Raw genomic sequence first — 20,931 nt, 5'->3', positions numbered from 1 at the left:
ATCAGTGAACAGGAGGCACATGGTCCCTTCAGTTAGATGGGATAGATATTAATGACTCATAGTTAATTATAACCGTGGTGTCATGAAGGAGTAGTTACAGCCTGGTAGAGCGAGCTCTGAGAGCATATGAGAGGGGGCTAACATGGTCTGCAGAATTAAGCAAGGCCGCCCTGAGTTGGTGAAAGTAGCGGGATAAGGTGGAGTTGGTTAGGTCTTAGCTGGTCCTGGGTCAAATGTCTACCTCTAGTTCAGTGGTGAAAACTCCATTTTAGTCCTATCCCTTCAGGTGGGATTAAGGACAGGAGTAGTTCCCACTACTGGGGCACTGTAGACCAGACATTTCCCTTGTAGTATGTCAGCTACCATGTTGTCAGTTTGCATGTGTGGTTAGCTTCCTCCATCCTGTAGCCACTCTCTATTCTCTGCCATGATTTGATTTGAGAAAGGCTTTAAAAGTGAAACCTGCCTGTTCACTTGGTTTCCATGTGCTAAAAGTCATTTTATGTTAATCTTATTTCAGATCGAGCTGCAGTGTGAATGTGGACGAAGAAAAGAGATCATGATTTGCTCTGAAGCATCCAGTACTTATCAAAGGTTAGTGCTACTTAAATGTTAACAATTGGTGGACCTAGGTAAAGGGTATACATGTGTTATAAGATCCTTGCAACTTTTGTAAAAGTTGGAAAGTTTTTAAAATAAATTTTCTTAAATTTGGTTTTTCTAGTTCAAAGAAAAGTTACTGTTTTATGTACCTTCCCTTCCCAAACTTTAATTTGTAAAATAGCCTTTTTATTTCCCTTCATCCTTCTTCCTCTCTCCCCTTTTGGTCTTATTACTCCATGGGATCAGAAGGGAAGAGGTCGTGAAGTTGCATGCTTTAACATCCCACCACCAAGTCCTGTGCTCCTCCCCTGGGATGGGGGTTTCTGACTGCTCTGGGAGGTGTCTTTGCAGCCTCCTGAAATCTTGGGACCTGTGTGTTCATATAGTGATCTGAGTATAGAGGTAGATGTGTTAAGAATGGATGGTTGTATATATCTCTAATTAAAAGCAGAGATGTACCATGAAGATAGGTCTTTAGAGGTATGCAGATATTAGAGTGGCTGTGTTTAAATACCTTCTGAGTGCCAGGCATTGACCTGGATGTTCAAGGGAGTACCAAGGAGTGGATTACCTCATCGTTTCCTGTGGAGCTAGCTGCTTAGAATCTAATTGAGGAGCTAGGACCTAAGCATGTAGATAATTTATAATAGATGGGCTTCGAAGGCCACACAAATTGGCAAGTGGTAGATTTGCCTTGAAGGAGGTCTTTTATGTGCCTAATATAAGAAGGTTCTTGTATAACTACAATACCTTTTCTCTTTTTTATACTTTAGAATGGCTGCTATTTCCATGGCCTCCAAAATAACAGACATGCAGCTTGGAGATTCAGTGGAGATCAGCAAGTTAATTACTAAGAAGGAAATGCACCAAGCCAGGTAATATTTTAAATGCCTTCTTTCTCCTATTAGACTTAATTTCCAGAGGGCAGGAACCATTGATTTATCTTAATCCCCCCCAGTAAAGCCCTTGCACATACAGTAGGTGTTCAACAGACATTTGATGTTATGAGTCACACCCAATGCAATCTGAAGAATTCTACTCAGGGTATTGTTAAGACCAGAGGAGACTTTTCCAGGCCTCACTCCAACCAGTAGCCAGAGGAAGCAGAGGCCTAGATATGTCCAGCCCAACCCATAGGAGAACACAGAAGCAGAGTGGCGGCTATGTGGAAAGGGGGAGCTGTGGTTGTCAGAGAGTTACTGGGAGCATTTTGGGGGCTGAGCAGGCAGGAGACACTCTGAGACCCTTCTGAGGACTCCTAGACTCCCATAAACCAGAGTCCTGCCCACCTGTCCTTGGGAGGGTCCTCATCTAGCCATCTTTTGGCCAGAGTCCACTCTGTTTCAAGGTTGACTAAAAACTTATTGCTGCTTAGAAACTGAAACCTGTGCTCTGACTTTATTTTTTTCATTTGCTTCTCAAGGCTGGAGTGTGATGAGGAGTGTTTAGCCTTGGAAAGGAAAAAGTAAGTAGCGTCAACTGCTGTTTGTCTAATAATTGTCCTTGAGCTCTGTGAAACTAGTGGGAGGGAGCAACTCTTCAAGCATTCACTCACTTGACACCTGCTCTGAGTCCTTTGCTGCTACTGGAGGGCAAGAAATTCGATCATCAAGAATTGAAGTGTCATCTGTGGCCATGCCACCCCGAACAAGCCCGATCCCATCTGATCTCAGAAGCTAAGCAGGGTCGGGCCTGGTTAGTACTTGGATGGGAGATCACCTAGGAAGACCAGGTGCTGTAGGCGTAAAAAAGAAAAAATAAGGATTGAAGCTGACAAGGTCCTTGCTGTCTGTGAGGTCAGCCAGGGTTTGCCTCGCGTTAAAAAAAATAAAAGTATTGAAGTGTCTAGAGATAAACCACTTAACATGATTTCAGCATATTTCCGAAACATGAGCTTGTGTGGTTTGGAGCATGGTGTAAACATCCCATGCCTCAGCATACTTATTCAGTGACTGGCAGACTTCCTTATTCTCATGGAGATAAGAGGCTTAAATTTTTTTTAATGAACTTTTAAGTTGAAGTGTAACATAAATGTAGAAGATCAGAAGTATGCAGACTAGTGAGTCATCACAAAGTGAATACAGTGTTATAATAGCACCCAGGTCAAGAAATAGAAAATTACCAGAACCCTCTGTTGTACTCCACAAAGATAGAACCTCTGTCCTGACTTCTAATACTTTAGAATAGTTTTGTCTGTTTTTGAACTTTATATTGATAATGAAATCATATAGTTGTATTATTTTTGTCTGGCTTTTATTACGTTCGTGACATTCATTCCTATCGTTGCACGTAGCAGTACTTTTTCATTTTCATTCCTGCATGATATTTTATTATATTAATCTAATTCTCTTTTCTACCATTAATAGATATGTTTGTTGTTATCAGTATTGAGCAATTACAAATACTGTGTAAAAACATATATACTTGCTTTGCTGTATATATGTATTCATTTCTGTTGGATGTAAACTTAAGAGTAAAATTACTGATTAATAGGGTATGCATTTGTTCAGCTTTAGTCGATTCTGCCAAACTGTCCAGAATGGGTGTACCAAATTACATTCCTACCAGCAAGGTCACAGTTCTCGTTGCTCTACTTTTTTTGTCAGTACTTGGAATTGTTGGATTTTTTAATTTTAATCCATTCTCATGGATGTATAGCCAAATGTTTGAGCTTTAACTTATATTTACCTGATGACCAGTGAGGTTGAACACCTTTTCCCAAGTTTATTGGCCATTTGGATATCCTCTTTTCTGAAGTGCCTATTCAAGTCTTTTACTCTTTTTTAAATTGTGTTGTCTGTCTTTTTCATATTGATTAGTAGGAGTACTTTATATATTTTGAATATGAGTCCTTTGGTTTTATATACTGTATTTTCTTGTACTCCATACTTTCACTTTTCACTTTTCATGATGTCCTTTGATAAACGGAAGTTTCTAATTTTAATGTAGTCCAATTTTTTCCTTAGTGAGTAGTGCTCTTTATGTCCTGCTTAAGAAATACTTACCTAGCTGATGATCGTGATGATATTCTAGAAGCTGTATTGTTTTACTTTTCACATTTAGATCTACAGTTGACCTGGACTGATATTTTTTGAGCGTGGCATAAGGAGGGTTTATGATTTCTTTCTGTATGAGTATTAATTTGACCAGTACCATTTAAAAAGATACCCTTTTTTCAGTGCTCTGCAGTGCCGCCTTTGTTTTAAATCAAGTATTTATATTATGTATGAGTCTGTTTCTGAGCTCATTATGTTCTATCGCACTAGTATCGTACTGTCTTAGTTATTGTACCTTTATAACAAGCCTTAATATCTGGTAGTATATCTCTTCAAACATGGTTCTTCAAGATTGTCTTGGCTATTCTTGGCCATTTGTATTTCCACTTAAATTTTAGAATTAGCTTATCAAAAACTTGCTGGGTTTTTGGTTCAGTTGATATTCAATTTATAGGTCACTTTGGGGAGATTTAACATCTTTATAATGTTGAGTCTTCTAATATATGACCAAGGTGTATCCTTTCATTTATTCGTGTCTTCTTTGATTTCTCTCAATGGTATTTTATAGTTTTCTATATATAGATCTTGTACATCTTTCAGTAGATTTGTTCCTTGCTATTTGATGTTTTTTGATGCTATTAAAATTGGTATTTTTTTCTTGTATCACTTTTAAAAATTAGTTTTTTAATTGCTTGTTACTAGTATAGAGTTTTGTGCCCAGGTCTCACTGGCTCCAGAACTAAAGTTCTCTCCACTACACCATAATGCCTCCCAGGCTTACTGGTATATAGAAATACAGTCGATGTTTGTTGACTTGTGTTCACAACCTTGCTAAATTCACTTGTTTCTAATAGCTTCTTTTAGATTTTACATGTACATGATCATGTCCTTTTCTAATATTAGTAGTTTTATTATAATAGTAGTTTTGCTTCTTTCCAGTTCTTAACTTTTTTTTTTCTTGCATTATTGCACTGGCTAGGGCCTCCAGTACAGTATTGAATGGAAGGTGGTAATAATAGATATTTTTAACTTATCTCCAATCTCACAGGGAAAGCTTTAAAAATTTACTGGTAAGTAAAGGTGTCTGCTGTAAATTATTTGAGGATACTCTTTATCAGATTAAGTGGCATTTATTCAATGACTGGCAAACTTTCTGGTTCCAACAAAGGTTGATTAAAAGGTACAGCCCTATAAAAATGTTAACAATTGGAGAATTTATGTTGAAGGGAATGTAGGAGTTTATTGTCATATTCTTGTAACTTGTCTTTGAAAAATTTTTAAGATAAAAACTTAACAGAAACAGACAAATGCAGACAAAGTATAGTCCTGTTTTATGTTGAAGTTCGACTTTCAGCAGTTGATAACAGCACCTCTTCGATCCTTATGGCGACTTTGTAAATAACTACTATCCAGAACTCTTGCCCTTTAAGAACCATCAGTCACAATATTCTCAGCTGCAGAATGTGAACTAATAGTCCTGAGATGCTATTGTGAAGACACAGAGGTCTCCAAAACATGGAAATGACCTTTGTGTAGTTGAGAGACAGTATTGTATAATAGGTAGAACCAGAGCTCTAGAGTCAGTTTACCTGGATTTGAATCCTCACTTCACAGATCACTTAGCTATGTGACCTTGAGGAAATCACATATCCTCTCTACGCTTTAATTTTCTTAAAAACCTTTGGAAATGGTGATGATAATAGTGTTTCCCTCCCAGAATAGTTGTGAGGAGTAATACAGTAAAATTAAGGATGAAACACAAAGCTCTCTGCATAAGCCTAGTACATAGTAGATGCTCAGTAAATGTGATTTATAGATTAGAACAGGCTCTATTTCAGAAAGCCTTTTGAATTTCTCCTCAATCTTAGAGTGATAACATAATGATTCTCACTATACTTTCTTAAAAATCCACTGACCTAAGGGAAAGAAATACAAATTTTAAAAAGGAAACTCCATCCGAAGTTGCAAATACATACTTTATTGCAGAAATGAAAAACTGGCAGGCAGATTTTCCCACAGATATGTTTTATTGGTGTTTAAATTTGAATTAGTGGCCAACCAATCAAAATATCAAAAGATATCTATCCCCTGAGGAATTCTCTTGAAATTTTGAAAATTAAGCTTCTCTTTGAAAATTTGGAAAATCTAACAACAGTAAACTAGATTCTTATGGGCATTCAGTTTGCCAGAGACCTGTCTCATGTAAATGAAAATTGTACTAAGTGCTGAGCTGAATTATCTATCTTTAAAAAAAAAAGAAAAAGAAAAGAAAGACGTAACTGGGTGTTATTGGTGAGATGTCATGAGACTCATACACTGTTGGTCAAAACATAAATGGCAGTTGTGGTGGCCACTTAGACCATGATGATCAAGGGTCTGCTGTCCATACCTTTCTACCCAGTAATCCCACACCTGGAAACATTTTTGAGAGAAATAATCGTAAAAACTTTTTGCTCGGAGATATTAATTGTGTCACTTATAATATTGAGAAACTAGGCAACTGTTAGAGAAACCTAAATGAAGAATGTTGAGAAAATTGTGGGATACACATAATTAGAAGATTATGAGCTATTATTAAAACAATATATGTGAAAAACAAATAGTAATATGAGAAATGCTAATCACATAATGATAGGATAGAAAAATGCAAAGCTTTATATACACTGATTGCAACTACTTTAAATTATAGGGGGGAAAATCTTAAAGGAAATGTATTAAAATGCAGTGTTTATGTCATTAATGGAATTCTTTATTTTCTAGCTCTGTAATGTGATATTAATTTTAATATTTCTATATCTACTTTATGTATCATTTCCCCCTGACCATTCCCAGTGCTCTCAATCTGCCAGCCTTCTCTTTACCAAAAATTCCAAGTCCCCAATGTCAACCTCTGGCTTGCTCATACCCACATGGACCTGTCTTGTTTATTTTCTTCTGTGAATACAATACCATATCTTTTCCCAAGTTGTTGTTATTCTTTCCTTAATAATTGGGATTGTCAATGTATAAAGAACTTAGGACATGGTGAGCACTTTGTGTTACTATAAGATAGTTTTCCTCCCCCTCCTTTCTTTTTTATTTACATACTTCTCGCTTACTTTCAGGCGATTAGCAGAGGCATTTCATATCAGTGATGATTCTGATCCTTTCAATGTACGTTCTTCAGCATCAAAATTCAGTGACAGTTTGAAAGAAGATGCCAGGTATGGAATGTGTTGCCTGCTTTCTTAATTGTGGCTTATAAGAGTGTTTGATCTTTTAAGATGTAATAACTAATGTGTTTAATTCCTCTGTGATTGAGCCAGTTCAAGTTTATACATCTATTACAATAGATTATGTGATGTTTAATAAAAATCCTTCTCTTGTTTTCTCAGAACTATCCTGCTTAAGAATTGAACTTGGCGGGGCGGGGTGGGGGGTGCGACGGGGAGCGGGGCGGCCGGCTCCTCTATGGTAGGAGTTTGGGCTGGACTCTCTGGCCAAATTCCACTTCTGTTACCCAGGTCTCAGTCACGTGCATCCTTAGTTAGGCAGTAACACCTCTTACTTTCCATCTGTCTCCTGGTTCTACAGTGGCTATTTCTCCTTCTGTCTTCTCCTTTCTCATACTGTTTTCTCGTTTTTCTCTTTTGTTCAGTCACAGTCGACATTCTGTTACCTGAAAATTCCTAACCTCTGTAGTTGTTCTCCCCACATTGTCCATTGTGTGCACTATCCAGACAGAGAAGGTGGGTGGGAAAGATTCTCAAAGAGCAAGAACAGAAGAAATTAACTGTGACAATTTCTCATTTCAGGAAGGACTTAAAGTTTGTCAGTGACATTGAGAAGGAAATGGAAGCCCTCGTGGAAGCCGTGAATAAGGTTGAAGTCAAAACATCCAACTTGACACGTCTCTAAGGCAGCTTGATAAAAAAATCAAGTCCCAGAAACATTGTTGGTGTTAGAGTAGTTGTAGAAAAAGTCTCAACTTCCTTTTGAGGATCATTATTTTTCCCAAAGCCCAGCTATGATAACATTGGTGGAATCCATGTCCTGGTTCAGGAACGATAGCTGCAATCAAAACTACGTGTAAATAAAAATCTTAGCTTGGTGCCTAAGAATGGGTGGAGAAACTGGATGAGGGGGTTCAGTAGTGATAGTTGAATGACTGTGTGGAGACACTTAGGATGATATGCTTGGCCCTCAGATCTCTGAAGGGCTATTGTGTAGTAGGACCTACTGGTTCTTCATTACCCCAGAGGCAGAAAGAAACCCTTAAGTAAAGATAAAAAATTGGATGACTGCTGAAGAGTAGTGAGATAGACTCCCTCAGGAGTCTCAAGAGAATGAGGCTGCGTCCTGGAGGGAGCCAGGGATGTCGAGAAGGTAGCTTTAAGGAACAAAGTCTTAGTCAGAAGCAGTGAGCCTCAGTGGCTCCCTCTTCATTCAGTGGGGGCTCTGAGTGAGGATGAGATGGCTGCTTTAGCTCCATATCTAATGAGAGGTTTCCTTCCCACCGTCTTTCTTGCCCCCTTCGCTTCCTCCCTCTGTTCCCACTTCCTAGCAGGATACTAACACAAAAGAGGGAATGGAATCATTGTTCCTCTCCCATTAGGAAAACTGTGCAAATGTATTTCTCTGCTTATGTGTCTATCTGCACACTCATGATTTTTAGTGTAGAATGTTACTTTAATAGGAAGTGAGATTTTCTTGTTTTATAAGTCTTCAATTTATTTAGCCTTTTCTTGGAAATATCACTCACTCCCCAGTTACAAGTTCCCTCAAGAGGAACCATTACACTGTCTAAGTCTCAGTTCACTTACCCTTTGTCCCTCACCCTGGCCAGCTGCTACTGTGTGGCTCATAGAATAGATAAAGTGCATCAGCCTGCCACCTCCTAAACTCCTTGGCTTGCTTGGCAGGTAGTAAAATGCTATACATACTGTGGGCCTCTACAACTCAGCCATTTCTCTATTGACCCAGGCTGTTCCAGTGGCGGGGGAAGGACTTTTGTAAGCATACTGTTTTCAGAATGATTTTATCAGTCTCTATTCCCTCAATACAGGGAAAGAATAGTAAGAAGAGCCACTTCTTCCCTCCTATGAACAGAGACCACCGGAGGCTTATCCATGACCTGGCCCAAGTGTACGGCCTAGAGAGCATGAGCTATGACAGTGAACCAAAGCGCAACGTCGTAGTCACTGCAGTCAGGTGGGTTGATCTTGTCATCACAAAAGAACTGCTCAGTGGGACAACCTGGACCTGGGAAGCAAGATCTGTCAATATTTGCTTCCCTTACTTTCTCTCCTGGAAGAGTAGTTGGAAAATCTGCTTTTGGCACAGCCATTCTGAGATAATCTAAAAGTCCAAACCAGAGAACAAAGCCCATGCCTCAGTCCACAGGACAGACACACCTAAAGAATGGAAGCCTCGTGTCTGCCCAGACCTATATCAATCACTGGAGGCAGCATTCCTCGGGCAGAGGGAATAGACCCTGAAGGCCTGGGTTGGGTGCCTGTTCATCACGTCTGTCCTTTTTTCCCTTCTGTCCTGGCATGATGAAAACAAAGAATTCTGGACCGTGACTCAAGGCATCTGCTGTAAACATGTTTGCCATCAGAAAAGACTGAGGCAGTAATGTGAGACAGGAGGGGACAGGGAGAACCTAGGATCACTGTCAGAACCTGAGGGAGTAGCAAAAACTTCCCAACAAGAAAAACTTGAGTGCAAAATGAGAAGAAGTGGGTAACAGGCCCAGCAGAGGTGGGTGGAAGGGATGAGGATTAAATGAAGGTGACCATGCCTGAGCAGAGACAGGTCATGTCAGAGAGTGCTCAGTCGCACCATACTGCCAAAGTCACAGACTAGATTTTTAGCCGTCTGCCTTTCTCTACAAATAATTCTCACTTTTCAATACTTTGTGTTCTGACTTTTATCAGAGGGAAGTCCATTTGTCCTCCTACCACACTGACAGGTGTGCTTGAAAAGGAAATGCAATCACGGCCTCCACCACCAATTCCTCATCACAGACATCAGACAGACAAGTAAGGATTCTTCAGCTGCTTTCCAAAGGGCCCTGTCTGTTCAGAGAAGCCAGCAGAGCTGAACTATCCTGGGCTGCACCAGCCATTGGTGGCCCCTCAGGCCTGGCCTCGAGGTGCCGTATTCAAATATGTAAGGTTTGACTGGATGTCAAACACATTTGTCATACCAGAGGGTCCCAATTTGTTGTTTGTAATGCCCACCCTCCCTCCAGGGAGAACTGGGATTGATGGGGGGAGCTGGCAGTAAAGAGGGAGACTCTCATGTTTTGCCCTACTTCCATATGGTTTGAGTCATTTTTACAACAAAAGCATATATTCATGATTTAAAGAGAAAAGAAAACCACGTTGGCAAGCAGCAGCAAGTCTGCCAGGTGTTTTCTTAGATGGGAGCAGGAAAGGAGCATTGTCCTTCCTTCTCCTCCTCTCCCTTGTCAGGAGCGGAGCCAGATGCCCTCCTGTCACAAGACAACATTGCTGAAAGTTGCTGTGAAACCCAGAGGGTTCCCTACGCCTGTTCTGGCCTTCCACACACAGGCCCTGACAGTACCCCCTACACAAAACCTCTGGTAGGGCAGTTTCAAAGGTCACCGTGAGGGTCATAGTCATATTGGGACTTGACAGGACAGCTAGGTGTTTCCCATTGGGAGCATCTGGGGCCCCAGTGTCAGCTCCAGCCACCCCTGGGAGGCAGGTGGCCTGGATGCTGGTCAGCACTGATTGCCTGTTTGTACAGGCAGTGCTTTTGAGAACAGGTGGGGTATTCCACACATTATTCCACAGCCATGCCCAGTATCACCTAGACATAACCATGTGGAGTCATTGGCCTATTTATGCCATGCTGTCTTTTTCTCCCCCTTAGCTTGCTTTATTTTTGTATAAAACTATATCATGGAAAAACTATATCATAGAAAGAATAGAACCCCTGTGTTCCCATCACCAAATTTCAACAGTTCTGTTTATGTAGACTCTTCTATCTTATCAAAGCTTCACAAATGGGAAATGAGCCTATCCTTAACTTTCTGAAGACCTGAATCTGTTTCCCCCAAAAAGAAAAGATGAATCATTCTTTGTTTGCTTTTCAGGAATCCTGGGAGCAGTAATTTACAGAAAATAGCCAAGGAGCCTGTAATAGACTACTTTGATGTCCAGGACTGAGAAGCTCAAGATGCGCTTATATGAAAGAATGATTAGGTGGGGCAGAGACTCATTTGCCAGCAGATAAATCATGCTTATTCCCAACTGCCTGGTGGACTCCTAGCCTCACATACTGTCTTGTACTGATACATCCAAAGCATGAATGTGTCAGAAATCCCCTGTTCTCTAATCCATCTGAATGCAGTGTCTCAGTACAGCCAGATCTTGACTTCAATGTCACTAGTGATTCGGTCATGTATTTGCAGAGTATCCTTACACCTTCGCTGTGATTGCTCAGAGGGTTAGGGAAACATTGGACTTGATTTGGACAAACCAGAATTTGGCCTGAAACCAGTTTAATGGCACTTAGTCATAGCCTCACTTATATCAGTTATCCATTCTCTTCCCGAAAATGCCTGCAACATCAGATGCGCCTCGCTTTCTTAATCCAGACTGATCACAATCTTTGGAAAGACACAAGCGAACTTCTTAGCCTGAAATACCAAACGTTGAATTGGTACACCTTATCCGGAAGCACATGTGTTGTATTAAATCCAGCTATCTTATCTGAGTCTTTTGCCAAAAACTCTCATAGGTCTAGCTGAACTTATTTTAGTGGTTCTCAGTACCACTAGTTGTAGACCTAGCAGAGGAATCTGGTAGCTTTACCGAATTCCATTTTCTGGAGTCCAGGGGGAGCCTCATACCACATCCCTAACCCTGTCTAGTGGCAGTCACTTTAGCTATCCACCGTGATGGCAGGACGTAGAGCAAGCTCCTCTTGTCATGTCCACACTGTGGCCTCTATGTATGACCAGTGTATCCCCAATGCCTTCTCTTTGGTTGAGAAAGAGTCTCAGGTGGACCTGCCTTTCCTGTATTGCTTTCTCCCAGGCCTGCAGCAGCCGTATTGGCTCTGTCTCTGAGTGCTAGACTTCTGTTTGAATATTCAAAAAAGTATGTGGACAGTCCAGGGCTCATCCCAGCAGCCCACTGAAGACATTCTTCAGCCTCCTTTAAGGCAGGTGCATCAACAGTTATATTAGTTTGGCCCTCTGCATTGGCACCCCTCCAGCATAGAGACCAGACTACCAACAACTTCCTTCTCCAGAACAAGCCATAAGCCCCAGAGCAATAGATTTGAGAAATGACATCACAAAACCAGCACTTAATTTTCACAGAGCAGGGCTACCCTTTGGTTCTGACCCAGACAATCTGCCTTAAAAGGCGTCAAGTACAGCAGTCAGAACAAGCAATTGGAGGGCAGATATGAAAATCTACAAAACCACCTTATCTGGGCCAAATCATTTAGCACAGGATCATGGCCCCACACCCAAGAGGAAGCCCACGAGCGTCTGTTATATCTTTCAGGCAGAGTTTAGTGGCTGAACTGTACATTGAGAACTTGAGAGCATCTCAGAATCAGCAGGAGGCAAGAAACCTGATTTCAGATTCCAGCTCTGCCACATAACTTGCTGTTTGTTGGAATGGAGGTATCACTAACCTCTCCAGGGTTGTTGTGATGATTAAATGAGATAACATACGTAGAGGTACCTGATCTCTGTGCCGAAAGTTTATAAAAATGATACTTGATATCTGGAAAATATATAAGCATCTTTCTCCAATAATACTAGCGAAGTAAAAGGTTAGAATGCTAAGAAGCCCTCTTCAGGTGAATGCTTATGTGCCTACCTAGCACCTACCTTGTGCTAGGGCTGTGAGGAGCAGATTTGGCCTCTTCTTTAGTTAGTAATCCAGTTGGGGATGCATACCTGAATATAATGGAATTGGTTAGTCTGGCACAAATAGGCCATTAGTCTGTTATTAAAAGCTGAAGAACCATATGAGGAGTTTTTTTGTGATGTCGAGACTGGGTTAGCTCGCACTGCGGGGAAGGATCTCTGGATGGGGAAGGGAAGCAGGAGAGGAAGCATTTGAGCTGAGTCTGGAGATCACAGAGTGTCATTTATTTTTGTTTGTTTGTTTTAGGCGAGGCAACCCTTGGTTGACCTCATAGATTGCAAGGACCTTGTCAGTTTACAATCCCTTATTTTTTTATTTTTTACATCTACAGCACCTGGTCTCATCCAAGTACTAACCAGGTTCGACCCTGCTTAGCTTCCGAGATCATACAAGATCGGGCTTGTTCAGGGTGGCATGGCCATAGACATACCAAGTGAAAGTCAAGGGTGTAAGACAAGCCTGGGGGCATGGTCTGTATTGGGTTTGAGGAAGGGACTGTTCAGAGTGGACAAACAACTGGAGGGACACATGATAAAGCAAGAGAGGTAGACAGGTCAGGTTATGGAGAGCCACGGGGAGCCACTAAAGTATCCTAAGGAGAGAGCGGCTTGGCTGGATTTATGATCAAGAGCAGGAGTCACCAAACATTTTCTGTAAAAGGCCAGCTAGTAAATATTTCAGGCTTTGTGAGCGTTAGTTTCAGTTGCAGCAACTTTGCCATTGTAGCATGAAAGCCACAGACGATACACAAGTGAGTGAGCACGACTCAGTTATAGTAACTTATTGTATAGATGCTGAAATCGAAATTTCATGTAATTTTTACATGTCACAAAATAATGTTTGTAATTTGTCTAACCATTTAAAAATGTGAAAACCATTCTTAGCTTATGGGATGTACAAAAACAGCAGCAGACTGGATGTAGCCATTGACCTTAGTTTGCCTTAGGGATTGGAGGGCAAATATGAGGTAAGAAGACCAGTCAGGAGCTGTGGGAGTGATCCAAGTGAGAGGATGAGGGCAGTGGGAGTTGGTGCTGCAAAAAAAGGAAGAGAGGCAGGAAATCTAGGCAGTACTATAGGGTGCCAGGAGTCAGCAGAGAGCTAGCCCCACACGGATCACCAAAGGGACCCCAGACCCCTCAGCAAAAGGAAGCTGCTTCTCATGGATTGGTGAATTTCCCAGTAAGCAGTGGCCTTGGACAAGACTCTACATGAGTGTGGACTAAAGGGAAAGATACCCCTACCCCTTCACCCCATACATGGAGGGAGCCGGTGAGCACCAGGACCCCACACTGTAGCTCCCTGAGAGTCAGATGGTGTCTTCCTCCCCATTCCAGCCCTAGGAATTTATGGGGCCAGAACTTTCAGACCAGGTTCTTATCTCTGGAATTCCCTCTGGCAGGGCTGGCTCCTATAAACAGTGCTGCCAGCGTGGCGTGCAGTGGAGGATTGTGTGTGGCACTGGAGATGAAAGCAGCCCTCTTGATTGCAGGGTCTGTGTGAAGCAGCTCTGGATGGTGTTCTGGACAGGGCCCAAACAGGCCAGAGACAAATAGGGGTGGGGGTGGGGGTGAAGGAATGTCAGTCAGTCTTAAGGGGGAAGTACTAAGTCACAAATATGGGTCCTCACACTTAGGTTTAGGAAGTCCTTTCTGTGAGGCCAGCCTTCTTCATGCTCGAAAACCTGGAGACCTTGTTTTCTAAGGAAAACCCGCCTTGTGCCACCTCTTCCAAAACTGGGGAGGGAGTGCCAGGCCAGAGCTCCTTCATCCTCACACCTGCCTTCCTCATCTGCCCTGCCACACCCATCAGGCAAGTTCTGCCTTCCAAACTCCCCACATGGCCTCAGCACAGGTGTCCCATACCACTTCCCATGGCCTTTTAGAGCTCACAATTCTCCAGGACATTCTCTCAACCAACCCCAGTCTACAAAGACCCACCCAGAAGGCACAAGGCTGCATGGGGTTACACTCTGTGTGCCGAGCCAGGACTGGAATCCAGGCCTTGGGTTTCCCAACCTAGAGCTACCCTAGGCTGGGAGGGACCGGAGTCCTCGGGATAAAGCACACTGCCTTCCCCAAACAGTTCTCTGGGCATCCTTCCCAGTGGCCCAGGCTGTCCTCACCTCAGGCTCTGTGCTGCACAGCCTCCTGGGAGACCTGGGTGCAGAGAACCCAGCTGAACTGCCAGGATGCCCGACTGGCTGCCTCAGCTCTCTCTGTGACCCTGAGCAGTTGGCTTCCAGTGTCTGGGCATTAGTCTCCTCATCTGTCTGCTGGATAATATAGTTCCTGCTCCAGTACTGCCCGGAGCCATTGGGAGGGTAGTCGGGAGATGGGCTGAGAGGTTGGAGAGTCTCAAAGTGTCATGTGGCATCTCTGCATGGTCAAGCTTCTGGAGCCTGCCACGGGACTCTCAGGGTAACTCAGGGGGAAGGAACAGAGCCATCCCAAAGCTGCTCTGATAAGGGTTGGGGCTTTCAGTCACCCCCTCCCCCCTTACTCCACCCCTACCCCCACTCCCCCAAGCCTGATGGGAGTGAAGGAGAAGTCCTCATGTACCCACACGTCCCCAAGAATCTCTCCTGAGCACTCAATATGCACCAAGCACTGTGCTCATCACTTTCACTCCTCAAAGGCCCATGAAGTAGTTTTCTTATACCCATTTCACCAGTGGGGAAACTGAAGGTGGGAGCAGTTAGGTCACTAGCCCAAGATCACTCAATGAACAACTGGGGATACGAAACTGCTACCAGGTCTAACCCAAAAACCTGTGTCCTCTTCACTACACAGGCAGAGCAGCTGCACCTCATACAGCTCATCCTGGAGCCCCTGGGACTGCATGGCCCAGGAGGGCAGGACAAATGGGAGGAAAGTTTATACCAAGTACCAACGTAGAGAACACCAGCAATCCCCAAAGATGGAGTTTTTCTAAAATGGCCACAAGGGGGCAGTGTGTAGCCTCCAAACCAGGAGCCAGCTGCAGGGGCGAGGAAGTGTTTACACTTTGCCTCAGGAAAGCTCTTTTATTTAAAACTAATTTGAAGAGTTTATCGTCGTTATCTTTTAACTGTGTCACTCTTTCATTTCTTTTTTTTAAACTTGTCTCTGCTTGTTGATATACACAGTATAAGCAAGGGTGGGTGGGGGGCAGAGGGAATGGCCATGGCAAAGGCTCAATGGTGGGAAAGTGCTACGCACCTTAATGGAACAACACAGCCATTGGGCTGTAGGGGAATGAATAAGGAAGACTGTAGCAGGGGCCTTGAGGCCATTGGAAGGTTTAGGGCAGAGGAATGAATGATAATCTCTGGCTCATTTTTTTGAAAGAATTGCTCCAGATGTGCATCGAGACTAGACTGTAAGGCTAAGTCAGAGCACGGGGAGACCCCGGGAGCCCAGTCAGAAAAACATTGCTGTAATCCAAGAGAGGCACCAGTGACCCAAACGTGGGGTGGTGAAAAGTGGTTGGAGTCTTGATACATTTTGCAGATAACAGGATTTGCTGACAGCTGTGATGTGGGGTGTGAGAGAGAGGAGAGTCAGGAATGACTTCAAAGTGTTTGGCCTGAGCAATAGGAAGATGAATTTACCATTTACTAAGATAGGAAAGCATGTGGGAAGAGCAGGCTTGAAGGATGAAAATCCGTCCAGTAGGTGGTTGACCATGGGGGCTGGAGATCTAATCTGGGGAGCTGTTGGCATATAATAGTATTTAAATGCTGGTGAGATCACATGAAAGAGAAGAGGTCCGAAGACTGTGCCCTGGGCACTCCATCATCTAGAGGGCAAGGAGCTGAGGACAGGGGAGGAGTCAAGAGATTTCCAGAACCAGAGCCGGGGGTCGAAGCTACAGGGAAGTCCCGTGGGATGAGGGTCTCTGGGGTTTTCCTCTAGGTTTCCTAGTACAGTGTGGGCTTCTCTTACTTGCCCTGACCTGTCTGAGGCTCCAGGGCACAAGTCAGTTAAGGCCCCAGAGTATTCAGGCTCCAGGGCCAAGGGAGATCATGGACCTTGGTTGCCTCCTCTTTAGCCATCTCTTAAACATGGGTGCTCATCAGGGCTCCATCTTCTCTCCATGAGCCACCTCATCTATCTGCAAGCGTTTAAACACCGCCATGGGCTTAAAAGCTCTGTCTCTAGCACAGGCTCATATCTTTCCCCAAATGTCCCACAAGCACCTCCGATTCACATGTCCAACCTCCAAACTGTTTCCTGCTGTGTCCACCAACTATCCAGTCTCTCCAGCTCCAGTACTGGGCCTTCCTTAAGAGTTCATCTTCTAATGTCCCTTCACCCTGGGGCCAGAAGCCAGGACAGGTAGGAAAATGTGGGGCATGGGGAGGGCAGGAACGTATTCTTGCTGAGCCCATCAGGGCTGTTCTAGGGGCCTGTTATAATTCGCATCTGAGGAATCCTTATCAACTAGTGGGGGTGTAGTTGGGTCTCTGGAGGACTCAAAAGGCTCAACCCTAGATTTGGCCTCATCTGTGTGCTTGGGTATGTATACCTGGCTCTGAGCTGTGTTCTCTCAGATTCTGACCTAGCCTCCGAGCCTCCAGCCTCCAGCCTCCACTCACTCAGGCCCTCCCGCCTTTGGCTCCTGAACACACACGGGGAGACCACGAGCTCCACCACCATGAATGCTAGTGGCAAAAGTGAAACCTGAAACACCTCACTCCTGAGTATCATTATTCCCACTTTACATACAAGGAAACCGAGGCCTAAGAGATTCAATAACCTGCCAAAACATGATGAGGAGCACTTGAGTGTTCGGGGGTTTTATTCATTTGTGTTTTTTGGTTTGCTTTTTGAGTATTTTCCTGTTATTTTAACAATACTTGTATGTAATATACATGCTTACAGGATATATTTCACAATTTAAAAACCAAACAAAAACTAGCCAAGGTCATACTGATAAGGACTAGAATCCCTACTATCTGCCCCTTACTAAGCCGATCTCCCCAGGCCTCAGTTTCCTCAGATATAAGATGGGTGTGATGACATGACGACAAGCGGGTGTAGCGTAATAATAGTGAACACATCCCGTACGTGCCACATATTGTTCATCTCGTCTTCCCAGCAGCCCTATGAGTGGGAGCAATAATTATCCTATCTTACCTAAGGTCATACAGCTAGTGAGTGGCAGAGCTGGTATTTGGACACAGGCAGGCTGGTCTCCACCTGTGCTTGTAGGTGCCATAGCATGGTCCCTGCAGTGCACAGGAGGGCTGGGAACAGGCCTATTCTCACTCCAGCTTCAGCACAGAGGTGGACGAGGAGCCAAAGTTGGGTTACAGGCTCCGAGTTGCCATAGCCTCCTCCCACTGAGGGCATCAGCACCCCAGCCTGGCCTGAGATGGCTGCTCCCATCTCTTCCAGGGCCGCAGGACCCCATCTGAAGGAGAAGGACCAGCCAGAACAGGCAGACCAGGGTGCTGCCTGGGTGCCAATCCCTGAGTGGGAGTGGGAGAGCAATCCAAACAGGGAGGAAGGGGCTCTTCTAAAGCCAGGACCACCAGATGAGGACCAAACCTTTATCTGCAAAGCCCTGGAGGGACCTGACCTGGGGCTGGGAGTTATTTCTGTCCCATCCCTGTCCCCATCCAAATCCTCAGCTAGGGTTGGGCGTGGGGTAGGTAGAGAAGTGGGATCATGACGTGAGGCTTCAAAGTGCTGGAAGGAGTTAGAGCTGGGGGGCTCCCCAGACACCAACAGATCCTAACCTCATTGTACAGATAGGAAAACCAAGACCCAGAGAGAGGAGTGGTCCTATCGGGTCACATAGCCAGCCCATGCCGGGCCTAGGACTGGGAGAGTGGGAGAGGACCCTGCCTTACAGCCCTGCCCAGCTCCCCAAGCTGAACAGATGCGTCTCCTAGGTCCAGTCAGGAAACGGTTACAGGAGAGACCGTGTGTGTGTGTGTGTGTGTGTGTGTGTGTGTGTGTGTGTGTGTGCGTGCGCGCGCGCACATGCACGTGTTCACACAAGACAGAGAACAGAGCCAAGAGCAAGGATCCCAAAGGTGCCATGATGCCTGCCCCACCCTATCCTGCCTGCTTATTTCCTTCCTGCAGTGTGACCTGCCTCTATCCTCCAGAGACTTCCCTCACCTCTGCCCCAAGACTGGGCCTCAACTCTCCCCTAGGCCTGTCCTCCATTCACCCTACCAACCTTCTCTGACCTCATCTTCCACTCTCTCCTCCTCCTTTTCATTCCAGCAATGACCCCTCCATGTCCCATCCCTGTCCCCATCCAAATCCTCAGCTAAGGTTGGGCGTGGGGTAGGTAGAGAAGAGGGATCATGACGTGAGGCTTCAAAGTGCTCTTCCCCCAGGTGTCTACATGGATCTTTTCCTCTCCCCCTTCAGGTCTTTACCTAAAGTCACCTCAGTGAGGCCTCCATCTTCACACCCCACACACTTCCTATCCCCTTTTCCTGCTTTTCCTCCTTAGCATGTATCACTAGCACACCATGTGTTTTGCACAGAAAGTCAGCTCCGTGAGAACGAGGACTTTTATGTATCTTCTTTGTGTCTGTATCCCTGACACTGGAATGCTGTCTGGCATGTTATAGGCTTTCGACCAACAGAGAATGAAAGAGGTCTGTGCTCAGTGCACAGAAATCCTCTGTAACCAGGGTCAGGGCTTATCAGAGCGTGACATTGGGATCAGAATCTACAGGATGTTATGAGCTATGGGCCTAGTGCAGGTCTATGGCAGAGCAGTGGACAGCAGGCAGGAGTTCTGGATGGATCCACTGGCTGCCCTGTCTCTGAGGCCACTTCCCAGGGACATGAGGATGCCAGAAGGCTGAAGTGGTCAGTGAGGGACAATGGAGGGTAGCAGCCCGAACCCCGAGGCCCATATATACCTCTTCCGTGACTGAGGCCTTTGTGATCATGCTGCTCTGAAACACCAGGAATGAGAAAGGCCACCCTCCTTGTGTTCACACGGCCACTGAAGTTGAGAGGGGAAGAAAGAGGCTTGTCCAGGGTCACAGAGGGAGGCAGCTGACTGGGACTTCCCTGCTCACTCCCAGGCTTGGTTCCCCTGGCTCAGCTTCTCCCACTGTAGGATGTCAAACATACTCAAGCCCCTTCCCTTTTTCCCTGGACCCCCTGTAATCTCAGCAGGCTCCAGCCTATCACTTCTCATCACCTATTCTCATGCTATAGCTATTTCTTCATCTTTTAAAATATGTGATACCCACAAACAAATGTATATCACAGTTATATGTTATAAAGCACAATCATATAACCCATAAATTCTTCCCCAACTCCAGAACTAGAAAATTATTAATAGCTCGCACTACCCCATGCATCTCCCATTCCTCATCTCATCTCCCATTCCTATATCCTCAGAGGAACCATTTCTTCCTTTTTTTAAAAAAAGTTTTATCAGATGTGTATGCCCAAAGAATATATTAACTTTTGCTTGTTTGTCAATGGTATAAACTGATGTGATACTGTATATAGTCTACTGCATTGCTTTTTAGGCCTCCCAAATTATTCCATATTGTTGCAGGTAGCTGTTATGCCTTAGTTTTCACTGTTGTATGTGACTGCATTGTAAGTATCTATTCCCCTGCTGATGGACATTTGGGTTGTTTCTAGTGCCCCCTGACCATCCACTTTGCACCTCCTCCTCCGCCAGACATCTCGAGGTACCCAGTCCACACCTCATAGCCACCTCCTAGCTAAGCTCCCAAGATCCTGCTCACTGACCCTCCTCTCTCTGTTCCATGGCCTCAGCTATATCCACACAACCATGGCTTCCCCAATCACTGTCTTTGACTTTCTTCTCAGCTCCAGACTCTACAAAAGGCATAACTGTTTAGAACACTTACTCTGTGCCAAGCACTATTCTCAGCATTGTATATGTTTTATTTCATTGACTATCGCAGCAACATAAATGGTAGGCAATATTATTAGACCCATTCTACAGATGAGAAAACTAAGGCCCAGAGAGATTGAGTAATTTGCCCAAGACTACATATCTCTTACTCTTCTAGTCCCATAGACAAGTTTCTCTCTCGTGCTCTACTCTCAGTGGAGACATCTCCAATTCCCTATGCCCAAGCTAGAAACTGAAAGTCAGCCCTGACTCCTGCCTTGTTTTTACCCACTCCTTCATCCAATTCGAGCCCAAGTCCTGTGGGTTTTACCTTCTGGGTGCTACTGAGTGAATCCCTTCTCTCCACACCTACCAGGTGCCCCACTGCTCCTCCTGGATCATTGCCTCTCACCACACTCCCTTGCAGGCCCCAATCTTTCCCTCTTCCAGCAACCTGCACACTGCAGCTCAGGAGGGCTTTCTAAATCTCATATCACCATGGCCCCACCTCCAGAAGAAAACTCAGCCTTCTCTGCCCCGTTCCCTCAAACGCTAAAGTACAGCAACTAGCCCCAGAAAGGATACCTTCCGGCCCC

At 44.5% G+C, this 20,931-nt stretch overlaps 1 protein-coding gene and 1 pseudogene across 4 annotated transcripts in view; both read left to right on the top strand.

Annotated features, from left to right (window-relative positions):
• The window catches only part of NFX1 (nuclear transcription factor, X-box binding 1), a 59,347-nt gene extending 43,798 nt beyond the window's left edge, over nt 1-15,549 (top strand). For 3 of the 4 annotated variants that reach the window (XM_006916062.3, XM_015592668.2, XM_015592670.2), the window contains exons 17-24: nt 521-594; nt 1,377-1,478; nt 2,027-2,068; nt 6,704-6,802; nt 7,394-7,460; nt 8,644-8,789; nt 9,518-9,622; nt 10,705-12,600. In XM_006916062.3, coding sequence (XP_006916124.1) covers nt 521-594; nt 1,377-1,478; nt 2,027-2,068; nt 6,704-6,802; nt 7,394-7,460; nt 8,644-8,789; nt 9,518-9,622; nt 10,705-10,777 — 708 coding nt within the window. In that variant the 3' untranslated portion in view covers nt 10,778-12,600. Of the gene's footprint in view, nt 1-520; nt 595-1,376; nt 1,479-2,026; nt 2,069-6,703; nt 6,803-7,393; nt 7,461-8,643; nt 8,790-9,517; nt 9,623-10,704; nt 12,601-15,291 lie in introns of those variants that run through there. The other variant, XM_015592669.2, reaches the window with a different exon arrangement.
• On the top strand, nt 2,229-2,347 carry LOC112483149 (annotated as a pseudogene).
• Nucleotides 15,550-20,931: the final 5,382 nt, after the last annotated feature.

This window comes from Pteropus alecto, unplaced genomic scaffold, assembly GCF_000325575.1.
Source record: "Pteropus alecto unplaced genomic scaffold, ASM32557v1 scaffold206, whole genome shotgun sequence".
In the NCBI taxonomy this organism is placed as follows: Eukaryota; Metazoa; Chordata; class Mammalia; order Chiroptera; family Pteropodidae; genus Pteropus; species Pteropus alecto.
The sequence above is the reverse complement of the archived record's forward strand: the minus strand, read 5'-3'. Positions and strand labels throughout refer to the sequence as shown.